Here is a 17,259-nt window from a genome sequence, read left to right on the forward strand (position 1 = left end):
GGATCTATTTGCAGCAGAATGAAATACATTGGAGATTTTTGGACTTAATAATAGTGTATATTAGCGTGACCATGGGATTAATGTCAAATTAATTTCTGTGTCTAAAATTATTTTCAGGACCTGAACACTGCATCCCTTTAACCAACCTCAGTGTGACCTGAAACATTGTAGAGTTGTTGGGTCACCGTTTTTAAATCTTCTTTCCTTTTTTCTTTTTCTTTTTTTTAAATGCTTCACATCTAAAATGTTTAATGCAATTAACAATCACTCTAACAGACATAGGATATATTAAATTAGACAGTAGACGTAATATAAAATCTATATTAAAAATCATATTCATTATCTATCCTATTTATCTATACTAGAAACAGTCTATTAGTGCAAGCACTGATCTGTGGTAACTGGTGCACAAGAACACCAACTTAATGAATTAAACAAATGCCTCGAGGGCCCAAATATTCAGCAGTGAGCTGATTCTAATTCATATGTTTGAAAACCACTGCTCTCATCCTTGAGCGTTACACCAGGAACCCGATAAAGAACTTATCTCACAAGCCAGACGGTAAGAGCTGCCTCCTTCCAATGAGCGCAGAAACACGTGGCTGCTTTTCTCTCCACTCTGTTCATGGAGAATCCTGTAAAGTAACATCAAGGTGTAAATCATTCAATGGGTTTGGTTTATTGGCTTGTTGAACATGGTCACCTTATATTTACACAAGCAGTGAGTTAATGCCTCATCCAGTCAATCCGATTGGTCTCGTGTTGCTTTTTTTTGTTACCACAAGGTGTCGCTCTGGTAATTGTTTGAGTTCCAGGGAGCTATTTTGCAGCGCCATGATCCCAATATATACTGTAGACCTCTGAAACTGTCTTTCATGTCTTCTCAAAGTTGACAGCGTTGGGAAGAGAATCCCACATTTATGGCATGCTGTTTATGGCTTGCAGTCTTGTATTGTGTCATCAATTTTGGAAGTGCCCAGACTTTGCTCCTTTATATGAAGGGACAAATTTAGGATAAAAAATGAAAAATCACTGCAGCTGAAATATTGTGCTGTTTTGAAATATGTACTTATCTGAGGATTTCTTTGATAACATCAAATAGATTCTAACTTGACCAATAAATATCCAAAAGAAATCTCATATGCAATTGTTATAATATCAACAAAATTTCAAACCTTGTGGACAGAAATAAGGCTGTGCAGTTAATTGTGAAGTTACTCCTTCATAAGTAAACAACACACACTTATGACACATACATACATATACCTACAGATACATACATAAGATACACCGATCAGCCATAACATTAAAACCACCTGTCTAATATTGTGTAGGTCCCGTTTGTGCATGTTCCTCAAACCATTACTGAACAATTTTTGCAGTGTGGCGGTTCTTAAGCTTGCCCATTTTTCCTGCTTCCAAAACATCAACTTCAAAACCTGCCTGTTCACTTGCTGTCTAATGCATCCCACCCCTTAACAGGTGCCACTGTAATGAGTTAATCAATGTTATTCACTTCACCCGTCAGTGGTTTTAATGTTATGGCTGATCGGTATGGCAAAAATCGACATAATCTAAGGCTAATAATAAACTTTTTTTTTTTAAACTTTATTTTAAAAAGTGTTGATAAGGTTTTCTGAAGGAAAAAGAGAGGCTGGTGAAGGAATGACTGTCCATAGCTTCTGCAAAATTCAGTTTTATTTATGTAGTACATTTAATTATTGACTAATGGATTATCACAAAATCCAGATCTAGATTTAAATTGATCCCTGTTGAGCAAGCCAGAGGCGACAGTGGCAAGGAAAAGCTCCCTGAGGCTACAACAGGAAGAAACCTTGGGTTTGGGGGGAATAACACAGATTATTAGATATGCTCTTGTTCTGTAATGAATTAAGATGATGTACTGTCCAAAAGTATTGGACCAGCAAAGCTAATTCTTTTGTTTTTGCTATACACAGAGAACATGTGGACTCTTTCTCCACACGTTGGCCTTTCCATCACTTTCATAGAAGCTACTCTTGGTTCTAGAACTTTCATAGCTCCTCTTTGTATTTCTTTTTGCAAAGTCCAACCTGGCCTTATTCTTACTGCTGATGAGTGGTTTTTAAGCAAACATAGATTTTCAAAGATAGTTATTCACATAGGAGCTAATGCCATACTCCTTAGTCAGTCAGAGTTTACTAAGAGTAACAGTGTAGGTGTGCAAATTTGCGAAGGCGATGTCCGATGCTGTAGTATACTCCTGGCAAAAAAATGGGCCCGAGCCCAAAATGGCAAATATTAAGCTTTTAATGGTCTTTATAACAAATCATTGGTCAGAAAATTAGCAAGAATTAAACAGATGCACTCCTGAGACCTCCCGTGCCACCATTTGCTCGTTTTCTTTTACTGCAGTGAACTGTTTGTGGAGAAGCTAGAAACAGGGAAATTCACTTATATAGATTTCTTGTATGCAAAGATAAAATCATGATAATGATTAAAATGTTTGATGTAAAATTCACACTAACACACGTCTGGGCGTATAAAATCTTTCAAAAATATCTTCTGGGATTTTTTTTTTTCTTAAAAGATTAGTCATTATTTGGTGATCTTCCACACCTGATGCAGCCCATCAAGAGCCAAAAGGCTTAAACATTTAACGAAATCAAAGGGAAAAGCTTCTCATACTAACCTCCTTTATCTGTTTCATTCTTGCTAATTTCCTTGCAATGATTTGTTGTTAAGACCATTAAAAGCTTAATATTTTGCCACTTTGGGCTTGGCCCATTTTTTTTTTCCCAGGAGTGTATGCTCTGGCGCCATCCCAATGCGGAGTGGTGATGTAGCATACAGCAGGTAATGGTGGCTGATCTGCTGGATATCCAGGTGGTGTTCTAAAAACAGGGTAGGCTTTTCAGATAATTGGAGTAGTTTTGAGGACAAGGCTTGCCTGTTAGGGTGGGACGGTATCCATCCCACTCGGGAAGGTGCTGCTCTCATTTCTTGCAGCATAGCTCATAGTCTCGGCCTAGTTATTCGGTGACACCACTAAAAGTTTTTTTTTTTCCTAAAAGCAGGCAGTTCTGATCAGCTTAGTCGAGACAACGAGGAACATATTGAGATTATGGAGACATGATCCCGGTCTAGCTGTAAAGAAGCAGAAAAGTCATACATTTGGGAATGTGAAAAATAAATGAAACGTTAATTTCCTCCTGGACCATTTTGAGGCACTCCTTAATGGCTGTAAAAACACCGTTTCCATCCACCTTCACCGTGGGTCCCTCTTCTGTCATCCAAATGTATATCCAAATGTATATTGTAATAGATATGAAAATATTAGCTGGTCTGTGGTGTTTCACTCCTCTCCAGTGTCCCATCACCTGCTTCCTCTGTTTTAGAAGACATTTCTTTTCGTTCACCACCTGAATTTCTTCCCCTTCTTTTCCTCTTTGTTGCTGTCATTAACTTCATCTCCATCTCTGCAGATGGTCTCCTTTATCTGTGGGCGTTCAGAAACGCTCTCAACGCAATCCACACTACAGCACAACTACAGAAAACCTTCATTTTCACTCCTTTTTGAGTCTTGTCTCTTCAGCGTCTTAACACAGAATGACTAGAACCTGACTGGAACTGGTGTGTAAGGACTTACCTGCACCTTTATGTGCCACTGTTACATTGCATGACAGGACTTTTGGTCAGTAATGACATCATTATATAATTGCACAGCATATTTGGAATTCTACTTCGGGGTTCTGCTTCCACAAAAACAACAAACCAACATTTCTAATATATACAGTCCCATAAACACAAATATTAATTACACGTTTCAGCAGTAGTACATTTAATAATTTAAATTTCTCAATTATTTCAGTTTCTTTCTGTATTCTTTGCACTGGCATCTTTATTTGCAGAAAAAAGTATATCTTACAAATATATAAATATTCACAATTATTCCCTCGCTGCTCATCTTGGACAGAGGTTTGACACATCTTTTCAAATTTATTTTCTCTTGATTTTGCCTTATGATTATTGTTGCATTATAGAACACATCCACATTTTATTATTAACTTCATGGAATTATAAATTGCATTTTTTTTTTTTGTCCCTAGACACAAGTGAACTTACAATTCAGCTATACAGTGAAGGTGCACTAGAATTAGCAAAACACAAGAAAGACAGTGCAGCAGCTTTTAACAGTCATGTCTTTATTGTACATTGATGGCCCTATTGTACAATAAATCTGCATAAAATTAATCATTTGCCTCAATAATGTCCATAAAATTAAGCACTTCCCTGAAAATATAATAATACCCTTCATATAAATTATATAAAAATATGATGTAATTTTGATTAAACAATGCAAATCCCTTTTAATAAACATGCACAGCTTTATTCAAAATTAAATTATGTTTTTATGTAATTTAATTTTAAATAAGCCATGCATTTTTTTGACAATGCTAATCCTTTAAAAGAAACAATCAGAAAAAAAATGAAAAGATTCACAGCAATAATTTCTTATTTCTAGAAAAATCAAACAGAATTAAAAACCTGTGTAAAGTTAGAAGAAATATTTGATTAAATGACCATGTTGAGTCAGCAGAGCAAGAACATACCCAGTCACGTATATGGTTTGGTTCTAGTCTTTAGCTGCCAGTAAGAGTAATAAATCCTACAATGTAACACTTGTGCTTTCTGTATTTTCCCTTTGTTTTAAAAGAATACCCGTAAACTAAAAGATTCACTTCTTTTACTGGCAGAAAAGCTAAGATTTATTCCCTTTATTGCATATTCCCTTTATTTACCCCCTTTTATTAAAATTCACCACCTTTGAGCTTTTGCACACACTCTGAATAGGACTTGTGGTCCAAAAAGTGTACAGAACAGACCTGTACTGTTTTACACTCCTCTGTACAAGTGATAGTGTCGTTGTAACTGACCATGAAATAAGTGAAGTACTTCTGGAATTCTTTGCTTTCTGGCGCTTCGAACTTTAGTGCGAGTTCATGCAGGCTTTCTGGCTGAATGTCCTTGATACCAAAAGCTTTGGTCATAATGTATTCAAGTCTCCAATTGGGCTTTTCTTCCTGATTTGCTTCAGTTAGATTCAAGTAGAACTGCCAAAGATCCTTCAGACAGAAGGTGAGAATGTGTTTACTAAAAGGGCATAAAGAAGTGCAAAACCCACCTCTATTTAAGCCTGTACATTTCTGTTTAATGAAAACTATGACAGAGTGCATAACCCTACGTTCACACCAACACTCATTGCTTGTAGGTTGTTTCTTGTGGGCGTGTAGCAACCACTACTGTTGTTGCTCATGGACATGCACTGTCCAGCTTTTTTTTTTTTTTTTTTAGTTCTGATGAAAAATGGAGGTAGCTGGATATGGCGTCTAAAGCTAACTAGTTATAGACACACTGAATACTGCAAAAATCAGTGTGAAAATTGGTTGTTTGTTACATGCTAGGTTTCATACTAGCTTTGTTGCCAGTTTAGCAAAGCAAGCTAACTGTCCTAGTTACATGCATTCACCAAAGGCAACAACAATCCAGTTTCAGTAAATGGGAACTAACTGCATGTAGGAGCCAAAGCTGTGAGAAGGGATCTGAAGAAATATCAGACCACACCTGCCACAGGATTGATCCAAAGAATCGTGTGGATTTGTCACTTCACCATGTCATGCCTAATTTCTATAGAATTCTCCATCTCAACTGAAATGTCACATCGTCACTGCTGAAATCGCACCTCCATATTGTCAACCTAAAAAAATAATGGCTGACTGTCGCTTTGTTGCATGTGAACGTAGGGTTAGACTTCATTTTCCTGAGAACACTGGACTATTTATCTTAACATTCAGTCACTTTTTTTCTAGATAGAGTATCAAACATGACAGCATTATGTTCATAAGGTTTACCCTACCTGTAAGCCGTAGTCCTGGGAGTTGTACAGGTACATGCGGATGCCAGGGTTATTCGAATATTGCTCTAGAAAATTTCTGTATGGGGTCACAGCCGGCGTCACAAAGACGGAGTTAACAGGCTTCCCTGTAAACGATTGAAGATCTTAGTATCCAGAAACATTATGAGACATAATTAACAATTCTAATATTATGGAGTGAGGAGACAGGACTTATGGTATTATCTTGAAGATGGCTATGAGATTATATCCCATGTCCAGTCAACTACTTACTGATTTTAGACAAATAAGTGATTAAATGGTTGAATGACTAAAACCCTTCACAGACATATAAGGAAAACACTCTTCGGTGGCAGGTTTTTTTGTTACAGTGATGGAAATTATGACCCACCAAGCTGTTATATTTATTAATGAGTTCTTAGCTGATTTAACATGTCATTTGAATGGGATTAATTAAAACCTCAATAACTCAAAAACAACCAGAGTGTGTATATATAATGTCAACTCTAATGTAATGATAATTTTAGTAAAAATGTTTTCTGTGAGTGGAACAGTCTGGAATAAAAAGTTATATGGCTCTATGAGGTTCTACATTGTATAAATATTGAAAAAAAAATAATATATAAAAAAATATGTATATGTAAATTGTATACATAAAATACGTCTGTACTGAGGGTGTCCATGGAAGTTTTTTTTTTTCTCCCCCAACAGTTAAAGGGGTCCAGACTGCAAAATGTTTGAGAAACCATGGATAAGTTGAGCAATCTGTGCAACCACTGAGTAATTTGTGTATTTATATAGTATATATTTATTTCAGGTGTATGTACTGTATATATATGACTTTATGACTTTAACCGTGACATGGTTGAGGGCTGGTGTGAGTATTTCAGAAACATCTGGGACGCATCTGGAATGCATCTGGGAGTCTATAGGTTTAACACCGAGTGGTGCAAACACAAACAAACAAAAAAGGCGCAAAAGACTTGTTGATGAGAGAGGTCAGAGGAGAATGACCAGACTGGTTTGAGCTGACAAGGAGGCTACAATAACTCAATTAATCACTCATTACAACCATGGTGAGGAGAAAAGCATCGACAGCAGAAGACCAGGGTTCCACTCCTGTCAGGCAAGAACAGGAATCTGAGGCTATAGAGGGCACAAGCTCACAGAAACTGGACAGATGAAGACAGTGGTTAGCCCGTGCCCACTGTAGCCTCAAATTCCTCACTGCTAATCCCTGCATAAAAATAAAATCTTTTTGGACCCTTAATTTAGCACTCCATATATACCATGATCTTATATTAATTTAAATGAATGTAATCCCATTCTCTGGTTTAGAAGATGATGAGTTCTCTTTTTTTTGACTTTCAGTTCTACATCATGATTTGCTAGTTGAAGTAAAGAATTGAACTGAAGCCCCAACAGGGAAGTCAATTCATAATCCTAAAAAAAAAAAAAAAAAAAAAAAAAAAAAAAAAAAGACACTTCAATAATATTTCATTTAATTCTATTGTAATTGTCAAGTGCAACAGACATTGTCAGCAAGCAGCTTTACAGAAATGTGGATGTAGATTTAGACCCATATTGAGCAAGCCAAAGGCAACTCCCTGAAATGACATGAGGAAGATCTTAAGAGGAAGCAGACTTAAAAGGGAACTCACACGCTTCTGAGTGAAAACAACACAGCCGACAGTCATTTAGAGAAAAGGCATACTGCTCTAACTGTGCTGAGTTTGCACTGGGCACATATATATTTTATCTCCTGCAACAGTCACTGGTAGTTAGATTTTTCCCAATAGGGTGATAATGGGATTATCTGCTGAATATATTGAATAGTCTTCCGTTTAGAAATATGTTACCTTTACGATCCAGAAGAACCATCACGCTGTCTCGATGAGTGTGACCATAAAACTGTCCCTGAATAATGTCGCTGTAGTTGCGGAATATGTCCACAAGTCTTTCATTGTCACCCTCCCTCATTGCTGTGGTGTTTTTAGCATAGGGCAGGTAACCAATTGGGACATGAGCAATCACATAGACCTGTGAATACACAGAAAGATCAACATTTTAAAACCATGCATGTTTGTATTTCCATAAAAAAAAAAAAAATTACAGAAAATTATAGTTCTGTGTTCTATTATATGTACATCTATAGATGCCAAATAACTACCTGGAACTAAAACGAGTTCTGAAAATGCAAAGTATGCCAGTTCATCTTAATGAATGCAGTACTGAATATAAACTGAACTGTCTTTACCCTCTCCATGTTCTGTCTGGAAAGCTCCAGCGTGTCCTGCAGCCACTGATACTGGCCAGCTGGGTCAGACATGTTCACCGTTACTTTGTTGGGACTGTAGTAAAGGTTTGTGTTCAGGCTCACCAGCCGGAGTCCAGGCTTAATCAGCTGAGAGTAAAAGCCCCCTTCGAAAAATGATCATCAGTGTGAGAAAATAAGTTCTATAATAATTACTATATTGTGTGTCTGTGTGTGTATATATATATATATATATATATATATATATATATATATATATATATATATATATATAAACACATATATTGTGACTCTACCTTTACGTAGAGTCACAAGGGCTTCTGGTTGTAGCCATGGAGACCAAAGTCTGGCTACAGCCTCGTAAATGTCATTTTCATTCACTGGAAGTTGATCCTGAAAGAGAAAATTGATATTACAGTTTGCATACTAAATTCAGATTTTTGTAACTATACAAAAAGTCTTGAAAGATCGAAGGATTGAGTGTAAACAACAACCCAGCCTCTAACTGGAAACAGTTTGGTTCCCTACATGCTGCACTCAATGTAAACCGTTTAAATAGTTCTCTATTTAAACCATTTAAATAGTCACCTACACTCTCTTTTAAAGGAGAAGAAAGAACAACTATGGAGAAAGCTCTTGGATGAGTCTCCAACTTTATGTTACAGCCAGCTCGTTTAAGACTGCAACAAACATAAGATAGTTGAGTTAAAATTGAAAACAGTAGCTTGAAATTTCTTGAAATTTAGCAGCAATAACCTCCAATGGAGGATATGCAGTGGAAAAAACCCACTAGGACAAGGGACAGAATGTGGCTCCAGTGTCATTAAGAAAAATAGGGAGTGAGAGAGGAGAGAGAGAGAGAGAGAGCCAGATTCAACAATTGACCTGCTAACACCCATTGCCCCACCACTGCAGGACCCCATAAGAGTGCAGGGGATCACAACAACACACAAGCAAATAAAACATAACAGTTGTAGCCCTTTACCTTTCCTTACGCCACAGTAAGAATGACTTGGCTATATAAAGTGGAGTAATACCTGTGGCCAGTAGTCGTGGTTGCCCAGGGCAGGGTACACTGGCAGCTGAGGGAAGAACTGGCGTATGGTGTGCGTCATATTGCTGATCATATTTATCACAGTGTCTGTGGACAGCTTATCTACTGGAACATGTGGAGGGCTGTCTCTACAGAAAAGAGCCTAGATTTAACACAAGTTCTGCCATGGATTCAGGTGCTGACATATGCTAACGCAGTATTAAGTGGATCATTATAATTTATTAACCAGAGCATAAAGAGAAACTTCACCTTGAAACATAATAAACATATTTATACTGATATAGTTGTGATGTACTTAACAAGTCTGGTGCTAGTTTTTTTCTGCTGTATTTTAATTATTTATTCAAGAAGTTACTGGTTGACATTGTTATTGCTAGTGCAGTTAGAATGGTATTCAATAATAGAAAAACATAAGGGATAACATTCAGATTTTGTTGTTAACTCCTAAAAATAAAGGAAGATCAGGAGCTTCTTTTCTCACTCATCATTTTCCGGCAGCATTCAATGTCGTATTAATGTGAAATGCAGCATAGAAATAGTGGAGACAGCAAAGGTTGGACTCAAAGTTCAAGAATTTGCATGTTCAAGAGCTACAGGTGATCTATTTGCAATGTATTTGCATGAAAGTTGAAGCTTTGGAACCTGATCTGTTTAAGCAGAGTATACGTGTGAGGAGGTAACAGAGCTGCACAGCTAAAAGACTAAAGCACTGCTGCATCTCTTTAGGTAGGCAGTTGGGCTGAAACCAGTGTATCAGGTACAGCGGCATGGTTAGGAATTTTAAACATCTTGTGTGCTGGCTTCAAAAATATGCTGTGGTCCAAAACTGAAACTGGTGAAGGGCAGAGTGTGATTAACATACAATGTGCATGGATTTAGCTATAGTCTCTAAGAGTATATAATTTAGCTATAGTCTCTAAGAGTATAGAATTTAGCTACAGTCTCTAAGAGTATAGAATTTAGCTACAGTCTCTAAGAGTATATAATTTAGCTATAGTCTCTAAGAGTATATAATTTAGCTATAGTCTCTAAGAGTATACAATTTAGCTACAGTCTCTAAGAGTATATCATTCAGCTACAGGCTCTAAGAGTATATAATTCAGCTATAGTCTCTAAGAGTATATAATTCAGCTATAGTCTCTAAGAGTATATAATTTAGCTATAGTCTCTAAGAGTATACAATTTAGCTATAGTCTCTAAGAGTATATAATTCAGCTATAGTCTCTAAGAGTATATAATTCAGCTATAGTCTCTAAGAGTATATAATTCAGCTATAGTCTCTAAGAGTATATAGTTTAGCTATAGTCTCTAAGAGTATATAATTTAGCTATAGTCTTTAAGAGTATATAATTTAGCTATAGTCTCTAAGAGTATATAATTCAGCTATAGTCTCTAAGAGTATATAATTTAGCTATAGTCTCTAAGAGTATATAATTCAGCTATAGTCTCTAAGAGTATATAATTTAGCTATAGTCTCTAAGAGTATATAATTCAGCTATAGTCTCTAAGAGTATATAATTCAGCTATAGTCTCTAAGAGTATATAATTTAGCTATAGTCTCTAAGAGTATATAATTTAGCTATAGTCTCGAAGAGTATATAATTCAGCTATAGTCTCTAAGAGTATATAATTTAGCTCTAGTCTCTAAGAGTATATAATTCAGCTATAGTCTCTAAGAGTATACAATTTAGCTATAGTCCCTAAGAGTATATAATTTAACTATAGTCTCTAAGAGTATACTTGCAAGTTGTGTGACTAAGGGGTCTGTATGAGTGTGCTATAAATCCCAGTAATGCCACTACACCTGATATACTCGTACCAGGACTACACAGTGTCATGGCTGTGCTGAGAAAGATCCACTGACAACAGTAATGTTAGACATACAAATGAATTCTAAGTGAATGAAATGAAATGGAATACAAACGGAATGAATCTTCAGATGAAATGTCCTCGTATGAATAATATTAGATCTTTTGTTTGCTATTTGGCAATAGGAAAGAAAATGTTGTAAATTTAAATCTCCTACCCAGTCCAGATCATAAATTCAGGCTCAAGGTCCACGATGTTCATATAGCTGAAGGCAGACAGAATTAGCTCGTAAGGAGAATCGCACATGAAATCTCCAAAAATTCCTGGGTCGGATGCAGGGAAGCCCTTTGAGGAGTAACACACTTTGGTGCGATCTTCTGTGACATGGTAGGTAGGATCGATGTGCAGGTCTGAGATATGCCAGAATTTACCTGTAATAGGAAACAATATTATTACTATAACATAAATAATGTCATTTTTTTTCTTCAGTTGATCCTTTGGCACTCATAGCGCAGTGGCTTACAGCTCCCGTGTTCCCGATTCGATCCTGAGCTCGGGTTACTGTGTGTGTGTGTGTGTGTGTGTGTGGAGTTTCTCATGTTCTCCCTGCATCTGTGTGGATTTCCTTTGGATTCTCTGATTTCCTCCCACTTCCAAAATCCACATGTAGGAACCTGAATTGGTTACGCTAAACTACCCCTTCATGTGAAGGAGTGTCTGAATACACTGATTTAACTGACAGGCATAAGATGGGAATTAACCCAGGCTTAAATCAGGCTTAAATCTGGAGACTGAGAAAAAAAAGAAGTAGCCAACTAAAAGTATCATTACAACTGATCCAATTAATGCAAAAGGACTGCCTTTTAAAATAGTAAAGAAAGAATTTCTTTAAAAAAAAAAAAAAAAAGGGTTTAGTGGTTTTTTTTTTCCAATGATATCCCATAGTAGAAAAAAAACATGACATTTTTATCTTTAATTTATTATGTATCCTTCATGAAATGAAATCTACTAATAAACAAAATCATGTTACAAGCAGAAAAAACCCTAAAGTATGTCTAATGGGAGGTTGTATATTTCTCACCCAACAAAACACCACTGCATTGTTGAATTCTCAAATCTGACTGGTCAGAAGCTTTTGATTAATTTTCTAGGTTTATATTAATGTGCTCATTCTAGTACATTTCTATAGTAACATCTTATTTACAGGGACCTGTATGAAGAACAATGTACATACTCTAAGCCTAATAAACAGATTAGCTGCTATAACCTAAGTGATAACAGGGAACTACCTTTGTGTTGTGTTCCTTTCCAGAAAATAAACATAACTATAAATAGATAAAAATGTACTACATATTGTTTTTTAAATTTAAAAAAATGTTAGCCTTGGCAAACTGCTGTGGTATAAGAGGAATGAAACACTTCAAGATGGGCTGTTCCTGGAAAATATTCAACTTCAGGATGATAACTCCACTTTGCATCAGCCCACATCACACCACCCTGTTGTGTTGTATTCCGTACTTAAACCAAACTGCCCCAGAGTCAGATATTGCTCAGTGTCTTCTTGCATTCTGTATAAAATTACATTAATTGAGGAATGAATATTAATTTATTTCATCCCAACCGTTCATATTGTTATGAAATTAAACAATTAGGTTCTTTAAGCAGCTTTTCCCCCCTTCTCACATCTTTCACTTCTGTGATAGTTATAGAAAATGCAGAGTTGCATGTTCCTTGTGGCTTTACAAGATCAAGCATATGGAACAATCCTTTCTCTCTTTCTCTGATGGTCATGCGACCCATTTCTAAAACATTCACGATTATAAACCTTTGGTCTCTCTTACAGAAGACACATGTGACTTTTGGACTTTCATATATGAAACGATGCATATTATTTACATATATTCTCACATATTTCATGTTTTTTTATTCTATGTTTACATATAAACAATACCTAGATGTTAAAGCATCTTTATAATATGTCATCACTGTTATAGTAACAGCTCAGTCCAGAGACAGTGGACACTGCACATAATCTAAGCTTAATAATAAATGGATTAAAAATGTAACACAGTAAAATGTATAATCATTGATACGGTCAGGATTTCTGTGAGGAGACATTTATTTACAATTTATAAATGAAAGGAAGGAGTCTCCAGTGTCAGTGCTTTTAAAAGGCAGATTTCCAGCTGCATTTACTTGGCTTAACAAAGAGAGAGAGAGAGAGAGAGAGAGAGAGAAGAGCCTGGTGAAGGATTGACTATAGCTGATATAACATGATAACAAGAACTAACTTGTTTCACCATATTACATGCAACTGCAAATTGATAAAAAATTAATTTTAAAACCACACTTCACTATGTACTGTTATTGAAAAATATGAAATATTTTTTGTGTTGCTTTAGTATGGGTGATAAGTTTGGGCCACATCACACCACCCCATCGTTGATTATTTTTCTATAACAGCACATACAGCAAGCTGTGAGGGATAGAAAATAATTACACATGTGAAAGTCCAAAGGTTTTGTTTGTTTGTTTTTGTTTGTTTGTTTGTTTCCCACCTCTTAGAAATGCTTTTTCATTCCACTTATAGCATGCTTACTGATATTAGATCTGCACTCAAATATCTGAACATGACAGTTCATGTCATTGAGGCTACAATCAGAGGTATAATAAGCACACAGTGGTGCAAGGTATTCTGGGAATTTATATTGTTGTTGAACTGTAACACAGCACTCTGACTTACAGTAAGTGAAGCAGAAACATTATACTTACTTATATCCAGTAGGGGTCTCTGTCTAAAGCCCTCATTTCTTGGTGCAGCACCAATCTGCTGGTAAAAAAGCGAAGCGACCCAGCAAAACAAAACCAGCCCCATGACTTCACTTCATAGCGCTCAGCTCTGATCCTGCTTCTTATCACACAGCCGAGAACCCCAACCGGAAGTACACAGAGATCACGTGCTTTCATTGTGTCGCACGCAGTCCTGGGAACAGACTGGGTCTTATTTCACTGGGACGATAAAGAGGTTGGGTTCATTCAGCCGCTAGAGGGCAGTGTACCCATTCCTATCATTGCTCTATCCTAGAAACTCTTTGAATAAATTCATTTAAAAAAACCTGCATGTTAAATTGTACATACAGTACATATGATAAACTGTATGTGCCAAAATTTATACCAGGTTAGATCAGCTCTCTTATACTGACTTGTTTATGTTTTAAAATCTATAATAAGATAAGACTTTATTCATCCCCGTGGGAAATTTCTTGCCAACAGTTACTCTATTTACAGTATATATATATGTATACTCATATACTGTATATACTTCTCCACAGTACTCAATATATATTATATATATATATATATATATATATATATATATATATATATATATAGATAGATAGATAGATAGATAGATAGATAGATAGATAAATAGATAGATAGCTACAAAGATAATCGTGGACTTGCAACCTGAAGGTGAACCTGAAGGTTGTGGGTTTGAGTCTCAGGTCCAGCAGGGATTGGAGGTGGGGGGAGTGAATGACCAGCGCTCTCTCCCACCCTCAATACCACGACTGAGGTGAGACCCTTGAGCAAGGCACCGAACCCCCAACTGCTCCCCGGGCGCTGCAGCACTGCTCTGTGTGTGTGTTCGCTACTGTGTGTGTGCACTTGGATGGGTTAAATGCAGAGCACAAATTCTGAGTATGGGTCACTGTACTTGGCCACAATTCATTTCACTTTATATATATATATATATATATATGTACTGTATATTTACAGTATTGTGCAAACATCTTAGGCACATGCAAAGAAATGCTGTAGAGCAAAGATGCCTTCAAAAATAATGAAATTAAATGTTTCTACATTAAAACAAAATAATATAAAGAGCAGGAAACAGTAATAAATGAAACAAAGTCAATATCTGGTGTGACAATCCTTCACTTTTTTTTTTTTTTAAATAGTAGTCTCAGGTACAATGTGTGCAGTTTTTTAAGGAAATGAGCTGTAAGTGTTACTGAGCATCTTGCAGAAGCAGCCACAGTTCTTCTGGAGACTGTCGACTCGCTTCTTATTTTTGCAGCAAAACCCAGCAGACTTCATTATGTTTTTTTATCTGAAAACTGTCTCTTATGTAATATGCTGCTTTCTTTACTGACATACAAACATTTTTCTGTAACATTTAATTTTGTGCTGGAAAACTAATGTTTGGAAATCTAAAATGTCAATAATGGAAAAGTCATAAAATAAAAATCTATAACAAATTTTGTACTAAAAAATGAGTTCTATATAGTTACAAACAGAAGAACCAGAAAATTACTACAAACAGAAACAAATCAACAAATCTAGAAAATAAAAAAAATAAAAAAATGAATAAAAATGGCAATAATAAAGACAAGACAAAGTAAATAAAATAATAATAATAAAAATGTATTGATAAGAAATCTAGTGTTATTATACTAATTTCAAAGCTATAAATTTAATAGTGACAAGAGTAAAGTGCACCTTGCAGATTTTAGTGTTGTCTCTACTTCCAACACATCTGATTCAAGTAATCAGCTAATTAACAGTGCTCCCTGAGTGAAAGTGGGTGTGTTAGAGAGGGAAATGCTAAAATTTTAGAACAGAGGGTGCTCCAGGACCAGGGTTGGTCAAGTCGGTCAAGTCAAGTGTGATAGCCTCTCCGCTTAATTCTGTTTGATGCTATGTCTTTATTAATGTTGTTCTGCCTCACTAAAATGTATAGTCACAAGCCAGTGACGCTATAGTATTGAGTATAGATTGTGCTTGAGAACAGACTGTTCTTACTGACCATCTGCTCATGTCCTGCACTGACATTTTCAGTCACCTGAAGAACAATAGATCTTCTGTTCTTCCCTTACATACCACGCTAATGAGCATCATGGTCATTGTCTGTGCGCTTTTCCATAATTTCCAACCCTGTTTACTGATAACCCTAGATCTATATGCAGATGTCACTTTAGACGCTGTTCATATTGAAACACAGCCGGTTCAGGTGTGTTTGTGACTGAAGTTCCTGGCATGCATTCCCCATGCGAAATTTGCATACGTGACAATTACCCACAACTATATTATAACTGATGTGCCAAATGATCCACAGTGTGCCAGTCATATCAGTCAAACCAATTAACATAGATCTGAAACATTTGCAAGCTGGAACTGAGAACGAAAAAAGACTACTTTGGATTAATTGTTTTGATTTACATAGTATCCGTGCTTAAGGGATAAGCCACACAAGGATAAAGAAGGGCACTGAAACCGTTCTGAGTAATCAATAAATAACTGGACTCTGACTTAACTAAATCTATTCAAATACAATCATTAAAAAGGACCATAATATAGTAGTGTACTTGACTTAAGGTGTAGGAAGTATGTATTAGAGCTGTAGCTGGAGAGGGAGGATGGTTGAACTTTTTATGACAGTTCCAAATGCTTCTTTTGGTTGGTTAATATAACACACATACAGAGCAGCTGGATATATATGGTTATATATTCATCAATTAATAGTGTTGGCACAGTAAAAATGGTATAATAATAGTCATAATAGGTCTATGAAGCCATCATTCTATATTTAATGAACGCTGACATCAAATGAATACATCCATTAGTTTATTAAATCATATTTTACAAGGTGCGGTGGTGAGAAACATGATTAACCAATCAGGATCATGCATTTTCCCATTTCTGTTGGAAAGATACTAGCCAGCTAGTTATAGCGTCATCAAGGTGATTACTGATGTACTGGAGGTCTACTGCAAGAGGAGGAAAAAGAAGGGTAGATCTAGTTTTATAAAGTAAAAACCTTCTCTCTTTTTGCATTCAACCCCAACTGCTGTCATAAATAGCTCTTTGTGAAAACAATACCAGCCTGGTTCCATTTGGTTATCTAGGGCAATGGTAAATTAGGGAGTCCACAGTATGCTCATGGGTGTAAAAAGATTGCAACTCAAAAGTTTGAAAAGAAACATCTCCCGATTACTGCAGGAGAAAGACTATCTTTTTATCTGTCTGCTGCCATTCCTCCTGCGTCCTATGCTTGCTTGAGGTCTGTTCATCCACTGGTCTTGTAATTTCATTTTTAAATTCTACTTATTGTTTGTGTTTTTGATTTCTTCTTTGTATTGTGTAATAAACATTAATGGATTTCTCCCTTAAGCAGTCTGTTGACTTTTTTATATAAGACATTGAACAAATGCCCAGGCAGAGTTG

The 17,259-nt window shown here is 36.1% G+C and overlaps 1 protein-coding gene across 1 annotated transcript; it reads right to left on the reverse strand.

Moving 5' to 3' along the window:
• Nucleotides 1–4,168: 4,168 nt before the first annotated feature.
• smpdl3a (sphingomyelin phosphodiesterase acid like 3A) lies at nt 4,169–13,998 on the reverse strand. The gene is made up of 8 exons (XM_026922567.3): nt 13,804–13,998; nt 11,249–11,462; nt 9,206–9,350; nt 8,465–8,561; nt 8,151–8,314; nt 7,753–7,933; nt 5,897–6,021; nt 4,169–5,105 (listed from the first exon to the last, which is right to left on the reverse strand). The coding sequence occupies exons 1-8, from the start codon at nt 13,904–13,906 to the stop codon at nt 4,791–4,793; spliced, it is 1,344 nt and encodes a 447-aa protein (XP_026778368.3). The 5' UTR covers nt 13,907–13,998; the 3' UTR covers nt 4,169–4,790.
• Nucleotides 13,999–17,259: the final 3,261 nt, after the last annotated feature.

Source organism: Pangasianodon hypophthalmus, chromosome 19, assembly GCF_027358585.1.
Source record: "Pangasianodon hypophthalmus isolate fPanHyp1 chromosome 19, fPanHyp1.pri, whole genome shotgun sequence".
Lineage (NCBI taxonomy): Eukaryota > Metazoa > Chordata > Actinopteri > Siluriformes > Pangasiidae > Pangasianodon > Pangasianodon hypophthalmus.